The sequence below is a fragment of the Macaca mulatta genome, chromosome 16 (assembly GCF_049350105.2).
Source record: "Macaca mulatta isolate MMU2019108-1 chromosome 16, T2T-MMU8v2.0, whole genome shotgun sequence".
Classification (NCBI taxonomy): domain Eukaryota; kingdom Metazoa; phylum Chordata; class Mammalia; order Primates; family Cercopithecidae; genus Macaca; species Macaca mulatta.
Window position 1 is genome coordinate 19,398,379 of NC_133421.1, and position 12,481 is coordinate 19,410,859.

Below are 12,481 nucleotides of genomic sequence, written 5' to 3' on the forward strand. Positions count from 1 at the left end.
TGCAGGAACGCGGGCAAGCCAAGCCCCCTCTCTGGTCCTCTGTTTCTCCAGCACCAAGCAAGAGAGCTGAGTGGAAGCCCCAGGCCTGGGCCCATCCCAAACCTCATTTCCTCACTTCCTAGATTTGACTCTTTACCACAGGACAGGGCAGGATCCAAGTTATAGGGGTCTCAGGCCTGCTGTGTTGTGAGCAGGCCTGATGTAACTGCTGGGCCAGTTACATCACTCTGCCTCAATTTTCCTCATTTGTAACATTGGCCTAATGATGCTTCCTCACGGGTTGGCTGGGAGGCTAGTGACAATGTGGAGGGGAGCATGACCTGTGAGATCAGCCTGCCCCCTCTCTGCAAAAAAACCAGAAGATTGGCCTCTTGAGGACAGCAGTGGCCAAAGAAAGAGGCTGGAATTTCCTATCGTCTTCATTTGGTTTCCTCCCAGATCCAGCTGTAGGGATAGGATACCAGTGGGCCCAGTGCAGCTCCTGAAGGAGGAAGCCAGTACCCAAGGAAGACTGGCCCCAGGACTGTCTGACCCCAGATTTGGTACTTGTTCCCGGGAGCAGTCAGGATAGGGGCCACAAGGAAGAGGTGGCTGTGCTTTAGATCAGAGCCAGGCTGCCCTGGATCATGACAAACTGGGACTAGGTCAGAGCAGGCAGCCCTGTTGAGAAGAGGGCTGGAAACCAAACCTGGTTCTGTGGCCTAGGGACAGAGCCAGGTTGGGGCAGGAAGGAGGGATGGGGTCCCAATGAGGTGGGTTGAAATAAACCGGAATTAACATTCAGGTATCTGAATGTGATAAGGCAGTGAGCTCCCTGTCCCCAGAGGTATGCAAGCAGAGAGAAGCACCCTTGGTGGAGGCCAGCCCAGGAAACTCATCAGGGGCCTGGGCCTCAGGCCTTCCTGACCCCAGACCTTCATGAGTCAAGCCATCCTGCGGACGGCCTTGCTCAGACTCCAGATATAGCCTGTCTGACCACGCCCTAAGCAGGAGTAAAATTCATGATGCATTTTAGAAGGGGTGTGTGGGGGAGAGAAGCCACAGAGCCCAAGTCCCTGGGGCTCAGCCTGGACATCCAGCTCCCTTTGTTCCTCTCCCAGAAGTGGCTGCAGTGGAAAATTACCCAGAATAGGGGAGCCAGAAGTCATAGGGGTCACCAAACCACATCTCCCCAAGTAGCTCTGCTCAAGGGTCCACCCAGGACCCACTCCCTCCAGATGAACAACTGCTGGAGAACACAGAGAACAAAGCTGGCTTCTCCTCAGTGCCCTACCCCCACCAACACTCTGGAGGCGGCAGGAAGCCGATGATTTCCCTGAAAATTTCAACAGCCCTTCCCAGGGAGGGGGTGGGATAGGAAGTACTGGGTGAAGCCTAAATACCATTTTCTTCAGAGCTAGGCAGGTGATCTGGGTTTGCACCTGCTTGCTGCGTGACCTGGATCCACTTACCTCACTTCTGAGTCTCAGCTACTGGATCTGTAAAATGGGAATAACCCTTCCTGCAGTCACTGCAGAGGCAGGGAGGGTGCTTTGGAGTCATCATCACAACAGATCTGCCTCACTGTTTTTTGTTTTGTTTCTTGTTTTGAGACAAAGGCTCACTCTGTTGCCCAGGCTGGAGTGCAGCGGCATGATCTCGGCTCACTGCAACCTCCACCTCCTGGGTTCAAGCAATTCTCCTGTCTCAGCCTCCTGAGTAACTGGGATTACAGGCACATGCCACCATGCCAGGCTAATTTTTGTAGTTTTAGTAGAGACAGGGTTTCACCATTTTGGCCAGGCTGGTCTTGAACTCCTGACCTCAGGTAATCCACCTGCCTCGGTCCCCCAAAGTGCTGGGATTGCAAGTGTGAGTCACTGCACCTGGCTATCACTGTTTTTTGTTTGTTTGTTTGTTTTTTGTTGTTATTGTTTTTGAGACAGTCTCGCTCTGTTTCCCAGGCTGGAGTGCAGTGGCACAATCTCGGCTCACTGCAACCTCGGCCTCCCGGGCTCAAGCAATTCTCTTCCCTCAGCCTCCTGAGTAGATGGGATTACAGTCATGCACTACCAAGCCTGGCTAATTTTTGTATTTTTAGTAGAGATGGGGTTTTGTCTTGTTGGCCAGACTGGTTTCAGACTCCTGGCCTCCAGTAATCTACCCACCTCAGCTTCCCAAAGGGCTCGGATTACAGACGTGAGCTACTGCACCCAAACCGCCTCACCATTTTTTAAATGGGTTACCACATATGTAAATAGAATAGCTCAATAAATATTCACTCCATAACTGCAGGAGTTAGGGTAAAGGGAAAGAAGGCAAGACAACGTCAACAGGAGACCTGCACCCCAGAAAATCCAACCCCCATGGGGCACAGTCCAACGTGGGGGTGGGAAGAATTTTGCCTGGAATTACCGGGGCAACCCTCAAGGTGAGGGTAGGGGAAAACAGAAGTGGGGATCCATTTTTCAGGGGGAACATGCTTGTCTTGGCGGTTTCTCCCCTCAAAGATCCTGAGACCTCCAAGCAAGACCCTCGGGCCCCGCTTGGCTGGGGAGCGTTGAGCACGCCCAAGGAACGTGGACACAAGCCCCTCTGTACTGGTGTGTCTGTCGGGTCAGGGATCCAGCCTGGCCCACGGTGACCCGGGCGGGCAGGTTCCGCTCAGTCTACTCGCTGAGCGCTGGCAGGGTGCTCAATGCTGTTTAAACCCAGTCACTCCTCTCGACAGCCTCAGGCGGTTGAGGCTGTTACCATCCCATTTTACAGCTGAGTAAATTGAGGCACGCGGAGTGGGGCGGTGAAGCGACTTGCTCAGGACGTCACAGCACTGCTGCCCCTGATTTTGTCGGGGCTGGAGGCAGCCGGAGAGCCGGGCCGGCTCAGCACACGCGCCGTCCAGGGCAGCGGGTGGAGACCCAGGGGAGCCGGGGCGCGGAGCCAGACCAGCCCCGCCCCCGCGGGTCCGGCGCAGCCAATGGGCACCCGGCCCGGAGTGGGGTGACGCGGCGTCAGCGCGTACTCCCGGGAGCCCAGCCCTGGGTCACATGCGCCGCGCCCGCTCGACCCGGGAGGCAGGGAGGGGCGGCGGGGACAGGCTGAGCTCAGCCCCCAGGCCAGACACCTGGCCGGGACGACCGCCAGGTGAGCGTCGCGGGCACGGAAGGGCTAACACGGGACAGCCCCACCCGGGACTGCGTGGCGCGCCCAGAGCAGAGAATTCCTCCCAGGTCACCCAGCCCGGCCCCTGCCCAACCTCGGCGTTGCCATCTGGGAGATAGGGGTTCGCATCTCCCCGCTTCCTCCAAGCCTCTTAGAGACTGAGAGGCAGCTTCTGTGGGTTTCGGGCCTTTTCGGGCAGGCGTCCAGCGCGGGCAGGGCCTCTTCCCAGGCCACTCGTCCTGTCCAGACATGCCCTCGGTGCCCGGAGCTCAGCGGTGGATGGCAAGGCGGGCACTGGGCAGAAAGACTGGATTGTCCACCCTAGCCATTGCCTAGGCTACTGAAACCCCTCCCCCCACTCCCAGAGCCCCCTGCCACCCTGCCTGGCCCTGCATATCCTTCACTGCTGTGGGAGCCAAGCTGGGACCTGCCCAGGTTATGGCGGAGGGACCAGGCTAGGAGAAGAGACTGCTCAGCGCCTGAGTCTCCCCTCCCCCACGTCTTCATCTGTATATAACGGGGTGAGATGACTGTTGACATGGATGATTCTGGTCGTAGATGATGCTCCTGGTCTCATTCCAGCTTGGGCTCTGTGGTGAGCTGGGCAAGTTCTGTCCAGCCCTCTCTGAGCCTCCATGGCCAGCTTTGCCCCTGGAGGCTCACACCCACGTGGGCACCTGCAGGCTTATCATGAGTCATTGAACACACCCTCTACAAAAGAGCTACTTGAACCCCAAAGATTGCTGCACAGTGAGGAGTGTAGCTCACAAAGGCTGAGGAAGAGTGATACCTGTTCTCTGGGGGGTAACTGGCTGTTTGAGGAGAGGCCAATTACATACTGAAAGGGGTGAGTCTAGCTGGCAGCAGGGAGAGTGAGGAAATCCATGTAATAAGGCCCCTGTGGGCATTGGGTTTACTACCCACTACACCAGTTTACGGATCAGGATCAGGAGAGTAAAGAACAGAGTGAGACGGTGACTTACCCAACACCTACAGTTAAGCCTGCAACCCCAGGTAGGCATGGGGTGGACAGGAAATGGCACCAGACAATGGAGTCCACTCAATTTCCGGAAGCATCCTGCTTACTCCCTAGTGCTGAGAGTAGAGATTTTGCATCCTGGAATGTTAAGGGCCTGGGCTTGGAGGCCCTAGACAGACTCATCTGGGGTCTGCTCCAAAAGCTCTGACAGGGGCTCCTGTAAAATAAACTGATAGAATTTCTGGGTGGGTCATGCAAACCTAATAAGGTCTCAGCTTCTGCCATTCCCCTGCCCCCAGGACCCAAAAGAGACCCTTTTCTTGGAAAACAGGTGGGTTGGAAAAGAATCCCTCTTTCTCAGGTGCTTTCATGGGCAGGTGCATCGTGAACAGTGATGGGACCACAATGTTCCCACACTGCCCCTCCCAGATCTCTAGGGATGGAAAACAGTTCTCATGGGGCTCTAAGGACAGAGCCTTCCATCCAAGGGGTGAGGAGGCAACGCTGGGAGAGTCCAGAAGTTTGTCTGTGTCCAAGTCTGTGCCCTCAGTGTGTCACTCCCATCTCTGGCCCCCTCCGTCCACACTGCAGTGACCATCTATTGTTTGTGCTTGCCCAGATTTCGTTCTTCCTCTGCTAAGAGCCTGATTTTCAGGGTGGGTTCCGGGACTTTGGATGGAACTACTGCATTGGGAAAGAGGCACCCTCTCTCTGCCAGCAGGATGTCTGCCTAGAGCTCCAGGTAGCCTGCAGTCAGCCACATGGAAGAGCCAACCCAGAGGAGGCAGAACCAAGACTTAGACAGACAGATTCCTGACCAAATTCACAAGCACCTGGATCCAGCTGTGCCTGAAGCTAATTCAGTTACATAATTCTATCTACCTAACACATTCTTCTGATTAAACAGTTTCTTCCACAACCAAAAAATGTCCAATGTGTCATCTCTAAATGAGGACTTTGGGCCACAAACTGCCTCCTTTTGGCAAAGAGGTCCTGATACTACTCTACTCAAGCATTTCCCCAATTTCTTTTCCCACAGAGCCCCTCCTTGATCAGAACAGCTGTGAATGTATTGGGAGAGCACACTTCAGCAAGTGCCCTCAAGTCGGTTGAGTCAGAGTTGCACAGCCACCCTCCTGTTCCCGTGCAGCTGGCCTACCCACAGGCTCCCACAATGCACACCTCAAGTGTGCAGCTTCAGTGCCCTGGGGCTCAGCTCAGAGCCTCCTCTCCCTGCAGGCCCTGGAAGAGGGCTACGACACTTACTGACTGCAGACTCCCCTTGACTCTGGGAATGGACCCAGGCTGCGCGTTCCCCAAGGGCAGGTCTGGAGCAGCCTTCTCCCTCCCCTCTGGCATCAGCCTGGCACACAGCAGGCTCTCAGGAACACTGCTGAAAGTACAAGTGGCCTAAGTGTCCTGGTGATCCACAGTGGTGCCTCAGGACCAATCTACTCTCCACAGGGTAAGGATAGAGCTCAGGCCTCTTTCAGTGCTCACATTGCCTGCTACAGGGCTGGGGGCACCTAATGAGACAGGGTCTATGCTGTCTGTTCAAAAGGGACCTGGGTTTGCAGCCCCCCACCCCCGCTTCAGAAGCCCACTCCCCTTCCCCCCTGGGTGTGGGAACCTCTCTCTCCCTCCAACTGGTCGGAAACAGGGCTCTGCAGAGCTCCCTGGAGCCCAGGGAGGCAACTGGCCAGAGGAAGCTGGGTGCTGCCCCTTCTGGCTACGACTGGTGATGGTGGTGGTGCCAACACAGCCCCTGCCGTGACCTGCCTCATATCAGTGGGCAGGAGAGCCCCTCCTGAGCCACCCTCCCAGAGGGCTGCTGCCAGCTTCATCTGCTGGCCGTGGAAGTGGTGTCTTTCCTGCCACTCCATGGCCCTGTCTGGGAGGTCTGGCTCTGGGTTGGTTGCTGGTTCTGCCACTACTCCCTGTGTGGCCTGGGGCAAGCGTACAGCTCTTTCTAGTCCTCCATGTCTTCTCTGGCATAGCAAGAGGTTGGCAAGATCTCCAGGTTCATCAGGGGTTTGCCGAGTCCACCCTGACTTGAGGTCTGTCCTTAAGCCCCAGCGAAGGGATTAAAGGGCCCTCAGCCTCCTAAGCCACCTGGAGAAGGCACAGGTTCCACAGGCTCCCACAGTGCACCCCTTATGACCCCCTATGTCTCTGCACCTGAGGGGCCTCCTTCCGGGAGGACGGCTGCCTTACAACAAAGGGCTGTAGGCACCCACCTCCAGGACAAGGGGAGAGGGGAAAAGAAGCCTGTTTAGAAAGGGAGAGCAGGCTGCAAGGATGGGAGGAGACAGGTTTCTTTTTGGGGGGATAAAAATGTTCTAAATTTGGTTGTGGGGAGGATTGCCCAACTCTATGAATATTCTGAAGACTACTTAATTGTACACTTTAAATGGGTAAACTGTATGCTATGTGAATTAAATCTCAGTAAAGCTGTCAACAAAGAAAGTGTGAAGTCCACCTGGCTTGGAGCAGCACTTCTCAAATTCAGTGCCCCGCACAGGCTCTGCCGATGATGCCCAGCCCAGCTGTGGGAGCCCAGCTGAGGGTGGGGGCTGGGAATTAGAGGAGGTTGGGGCTGGCTCAGGCCTGCTTGCTCAAGGCCTGAGTGCCCTGGGCAAGGATGAGTGGCCTCCTCCTGCCCATCTGGGACCTGGGATGAGACCTAGGAACAACCACCGCACTTGGTCCTAGAGCTCTCAGGCAGGTTGTGGCAGGTTCACAGCTGCTCCCACTGACGCCACAACCTAGGCCATGCACAGGGATTTTCCCGGCCAGGTAACGGGCTGCTCAGGCAGCCTGGGCACTGGGGAAGGGTGGACTGAGGGTCCCCATGGCCGCCTCTGCTTAAAGAAAGCAGGTGGTCAAAACTGGCAAGCCCTTCGGACAGTCGTAGACAGTTCAACAGACCACACAGGCACAATTTGTTCAATTATTTATTTATTGTGGAGTATTTTACATGCAAGAACCCAACTAGAGAGAGGGTATCTGGAAGGAGGGCCAGTGGGGTGGATGGATGCTCTGAGCCTCGGGTGCACTGACCCACCCTCCAGAACCAGCTCTGCCCACAGAAACACATGACAGTGACAAGAACACTAAACTTCTAGGACGAGTGGACAGCAAATGCAACATTCAACACATTCCTCTTTTCAGGTAGCCCCCAACAATCCTGAGAATCCTCACAATTAAGTGCAAACTTTAGGAAATAAATATCTGTCCCCCTCTCCGGGAGAGCCTGGAGGCATGGACAGACAGAAGCAGTTCTGACTCAGGGGCTGATGGCTGCTCCCGGCAGCTGGTGGCTGCACGAAAGCCTGTCTTGGACCCCACAGATAGGAACGGCTGGTGATGGGCACTGGGGGAGGCAAGCACTTCAGGGGCTGACAGGCAATGTCTCTGGGGTGGAAACACTTCTCTCTGGGTGGGGAAGACTGGCTGTAACCCAAATGGGTGAGATGTCCCCACAGCCGACAGTGGAGAGGCTCCTGGGGGCCACCCCAGCAGTGCCAGAGGCTGAGGCCAGGCTGCAAGCAAGCGCTCCTTCACACTGTTCTTCCAGAGCTGCCCAGGGGCTGGCCTGGCCCCAGGTGGGCCCATGGCCTACCCCGAGCCATCCAGAAGGCTGGGCCCCTCTGAGTTAGAGATGTGTGTCTGCGGGGACCCAGGATGGGGTGTGGCAGTGGGAAGGAGGGGGGCAGGAGCGTGGGCATTGGCAGCAGCTGCCCTGTGACCATCTGTTGCCCCTGGGCCATGCAGAGCCCTTGCCCCAACTCTCCTAGCTGGGTCCTCTCCTCCCCAGGGGCTGCAGTGACAGGCCCCAAGACTACCAGGTGGCAGGGTGGGGAGGTGGGGGAAGGCCAGTGAACCAAGGCACCATCACTCGCGTGGAGGCGCTAACAGAAAGACAGGAGGACAGCTGGATGCTCACCTTTCCCTCCGGCCCAGGCCAGCAATAACCCCTTAAGGCTCCAAAGCCCCTTGTCCCATGCACGCTGGTAAGCGAGCCGGTCATTCTCTCAGCCTGGCCACAGTTGGTCTGCTCAGTGCCTGCAGGCTGCCCAGGCAGGGCCACTCTGTGGCAGGCGGGCCGAAGGCCCACGGTGCCGGGGCCCAACTGCACATGGCGCCATTCTCTGCTGCCCACTGGCCAAAACGGTAGGCAGGAGGGAATGGCTAGTTTTCACATCTCAGCACACAATGAACAAAGAAAGGGTTAAACACATTCCCAAGAAAATATTTTGACAAAATAAATATTTTAACCTATAATCAGGTATAATTAGTGCTTATGAGGAATCCCAGCAATAATTTAGTGTAATTAAGTATATACTGTATCTGTGATTTCTAACACTCACGGAGAGGCTGGTGGGCCTTGAGAGTCCAGGTTTCCTGACAGGGTCACGCCCCCTTCCTGGACCAGGCAGCCTGAGGACTGTGCTCCCCAGATGGTGGAGTCTGGGAGCAGAGACCTCAGGACAGGACATCTCGCCAGGGCTGAGTGGAAGCCCCTCTGGGGCACCGGGGCTGTACTTGCTTCCTGTGCAGGTCTCAAGCAAGAGCCCCCTCTGCCTACAGGTGGGGAAGGCTACCTCTGGATAGGAGCTGCAAGTAGGCGCTGGAAAGCCACCCGAGGGGTGGCTCCAGGCCAGGAAGGCAGGTGATACTTGTCAGCATGGCCAATGGCCTCCTGCCAGCCCATACAGGTCCACCACTCCCTGCTGCCCCTGGGGCAGCCAGGCCTCTCCAATCATGGCTGGCAACCAGCTGGCGCTGGAGCCAGAGCGGGAGCTGGAACTGGGGTGGGGCAGCTCTGGGCGTGGGTATGAAAAACAGCTTTGCTGGGGGCTCCCCAGGAGGGCACCTATCCCGGCTTCACGCACTATGGAAGCCCTGCTCCTTTCAGAGCCTCCAGGCTCCTGACCTTTCAGGACTCCCCGTTCCGTGAGGCAGGGATGCTGGCTCTTCCCTCCGAGGACACTGGGTCTCGGCTACAGTGCTGAGGTTGCAGAGCACTGACTGCCCAAGGTCCGGCCACCCACCACCCGCAGGCCCAGCTCTGGCAGGGCCTCAGAGACAACCCAAGTCACAACCCAAAGGCAGCCAAAGGGCTGGGGCCTCTGGGTGCACCTGGGCCATCCCAGCCACCTTTTCTGCAGCTCAAGTGAAGCCAGCTGACTTCAGAAGTCTTCACATTCAAGCTGGCCTCAGGGAGGTCTGTCTCTGAGAAACATTGAGGAGAGAGGCAGGGGCTAGAATCAGGCTGGCCAGGCTCCATGGAGGAGCTTCCTGGGTAAACCTGAGGAACTGGAGTGTGACATCCCTGCTAGTCCCACCCTCAGCCAGACCGAGGTCTCCTCTCTGGAGGAAGCTGGAGGGCTGCTGGCCTGGCATGGGGTCCTGGGTCGGGCAGCACTTGCTCTTCACTAAACAGTTCCTGTTGGTGCTCAGCATGGCTCCCAGCTGAAGTCACCATCCTGAATGCTCCCCAAAGACTGTGTCACTGGTCTCTTCTCCTGTCAAGCATAGCCCCCTTTCCCTGCTTGGCTGGTGGTCTGGGCCATCCTGCCAGGTGGGAAGGGCTAACTACACCATGGGTCAGGAACCTGTGCTGACTTAGGCAGTGCATGCTGGAGGGGACAGGAACAGACTGACCCAGTGAGCTGGGCCCAAGACGCACGGGGGTGTGCACAGCTGCAGCATTCTCCTTCTTCTGAGCAATAGCAGCTTGGTGAGAGGTGTGGGGGAGGTGTCTGGCTGGACCAGCACCTGGGATAACCCATGAGTCCCATGCCCATGGCCAGGAGACACACCAGTGAGGACACGGGATGGGAGTATATGTTACCAGCCCCTAGCTGCTCTGCCTGCCTTCAGGATCAGCTTGGGGAGACAGTATAAATTGGTGGCCAGAGGACCTCTGAGGTGGGAGGAGGCCAGGCTGTCAGGACAGTCTGTGCAAGCAGGCCAAGGCCGATGCCAGGGAGCAGTGCAGGGGCCTTAGTGCTGCTCAGGCCTCTCAGTCATTGGGAACCTCCAAGCGTGCCGCAAAGCTGTTTACTGCTGGCTCTGGAGGCAGAGGTGCGAGGCTACGATAGGCCAGGCCACAGCCTTGAGTGTGGCCCATGTGCACACCTGCGACACTTCCCCAGGCAAGCCAGAGCAATGCCTCCAATGCAAGCCCCTCCACAAGCCAGGGCCAGGTGTGTGGGTGTGAGCCTGCAGTGTGTGCATGGCAGTTTGGTTTACTGGTAGTGTTGTCTCAGCAGCGTGCCACATGGCCACCATCTGCGGGCTGCCTGCTACCCTCCCAATTGTCCTTGGCCCTCTCCCTGCCCTGGGAGCCTACAGGGCCCCTTGGTTCCAGGCTCGGCTACTGAGCCAGCTTGGGTGTGAAGCCTGCGCTGGCAGCTGAGTGATGGAGAGAGGGTCAAGAAGGTGAGAGACCCCCCATGGACACCCAGCAGAGCCTTCTCAAATGCCGATAAGCCAAACGTCACAAAGTGACAAGTCCAAGGAGGGAGACCAGGCCCCAGGTGGGTGCAGCGCACCCTGCTCTTCCAGAGATGCCGCAAAGCCCCTTCGGGGAGAGAGGTGCCCAGGTGGGCAGAATGCCTGAGAAGGTTGCTGAGCCAGGCAGAGGTGAGCACAGGGCAGGGCCAGGCCTGCTCCTTCTCCGTGGGTGGGTGGAGGAAAGACAGTCCGGGTGGTCTGCTCAGGAAGTGCTGCCTGGGGCTGGGCCACTCTGCCCACTCTTCCTTGGAGGAAACATGGGCAGAGGGGCCCGTGGTGGGAGGGAAAGGAGTCTCTGGCTGCAGCTGTCCCACCACTCAGAAAAGAAGGTGGCTAAAGCTGGTCCTGACTAGTGGGAGGCCTGGGAGCAGACACGGTGGCATTTCCATGGAGACACAGGTGTGCAGGCCGTGTGGAGCTGGGGATGTAGGAGTGGCCAGTGCCTGGTGTCCATGGGGTGTGAGTGGGGACCCGCCATCTGGGGAGGCAAACCACAGAGCCGCTCACAGGGCGAAGAGGGCATCCTCTGACCGCTCTGGCTTCTTCCGGCCAGAAGGGTTTGAGGCTGGGGCAGGAGCCTCCATGGGGGGCGAGGGGAGGTCAGGAACCATTTCAGCCGCTTTGGCTCTTTCTTCAAGGAATTTATCAAACTCTGCAATACAAACCAAGGCAAGGGTCAAGGTTGGTGAGGGCCGGCCACCAGAGGAAGCGCACCCTTCCACTCCTCAGCCTGTTTCCTCCTCTAGGGCAGGCATGAAGCCCACCCAGGAGCAGGTGGGTGGGGAGGCCTTCGTAAGCTGCAGTGTTGGGGGAGGGTCCCGGGTGTGCCCAGCCCTCCGGCCCGGTAGGGAAAGGCTCTGGAAAACACAGCCCAGAGCGCTCACCCGACCACTGACCATTTTCCAAATCAGCACTGGGTTTTGTCCATTTTGTCCAGTTTGTCCATTTCGTTTTGTCCATTTTCCAGATCAGCCCCGGGGGTGGGGCAGGGTAAGCTGGAGGGGCCAGCTCCTGATTAACCAGGCAGGAACCATCCCACCTCCCCTACCCTTGCCCACCAATGGGGGAGACTGACGAGATGCTGAGGAAGGCAGTGGGGAGCGGGGAAGGCCCCATTTATATGGGCATCCAGAGCTAGGGAACAGGGTCCTCTGAAGTTTCCCTCCCCGCACAGCGGTCTGGTCACAGGGTCTGGCAGACTTGGGGAGGGGGGACAGGAGCACGGAGAGGCAGGTGGAGCGGGGCAAGATGAGCTCGGGGAGGCAGGATGTGAAGGGCAGGGGATGTGGGGGTAGCCACGTGGGAGAACTAAGACCTCAGAGAGGCTCCTCCCTTCTGGCTCAGTGGCCCAAGGGTCCTGATGCGCACCCCCACAAACTGCGCGTGTCTGAGCTGGGCTGAGCACCTGTGGGTCGGGACCAGGTGGCAGTCTGCACCTGCTATTCACCAGCTCTGCAACTTTGTGGAAGTCACGTGTTCTTTCCGACCTCTGTTTCCCAATAAGCAAGATAAATCACACTTCCTAAATCAGCATAAGACCCGGGTGGGACCAAGCCAGCCGTGAAGTCCACGGCGCAGGGCCTGGCACCGGTAGGTGCTCTGGCAGCGGGGGCTCCAAGGTGATGGGGGCTGGCTCCTGTGCAGCCTGGGCAGGAGCAACAAAAGGGGGCTGTAAGGCCATTGGCCAGGCCATACCTTCACTTGTGACACCCTCCTCCAGGTCATCGCCCTTCTGTGGGAGGAGCAGAGAGAATGAAATTAGGGCAGTGGTCCAAGCACTGCCCGCCCAGCCACCTCTGTCTGCCCATGGCCACCCTAGGGCAGCACTGCCCAGGGCAG

The 12,481-nt window shown here is 57.7% G+C and overlaps 1 protein-coding gene and 1 long non-coding RNA gene across 11 annotated transcripts in view; one reads left to right on the forward strand and one right to left on the reverse strand.

The window, feature by feature from the left end:
* Positions 1-3,024: 3,024 nt before the first annotated feature.
* Positions 3,025-5,047, forward strand: LOC114673070 (uncharacterized). The gene is made up of 2 exons (XR_003723640.2): positions 3,025-3,123; positions 4,740-5,047. It is a non-coding gene; the product is annotated as an uncharacterized LOC114673070 (long non-coding RNA).
* Positions 5,048-7,061: 2,014 nt separating this feature from the next.
* The window catches only part of TOM1L2 (target of myb1 like 2 membrane trafficking protein), a 131,944-nt gene continuing 126,524 nt past the window's right edge, over positions 7,062-12,481 (reverse strand). For 9 of the 10 annotated variants that reach the window (XM_077968657.1, XM_077968656.1, XM_077968653.1 and 6 more), the window contains 2 exons: positions 12,338-12,374; positions 7,062-11,294 (listed from right to left, as the gene is read on the reverse strand). In XM_077968657.1, the coding sequence (XP_077824783.1) occupies positions 11,146-11,294; positions 12,338-12,374 (186 nt within the window). In that variant the 3' untranslated portion in view covers positions 7,062-11,145. 10 annotated transcript variants of the gene reach the window in all.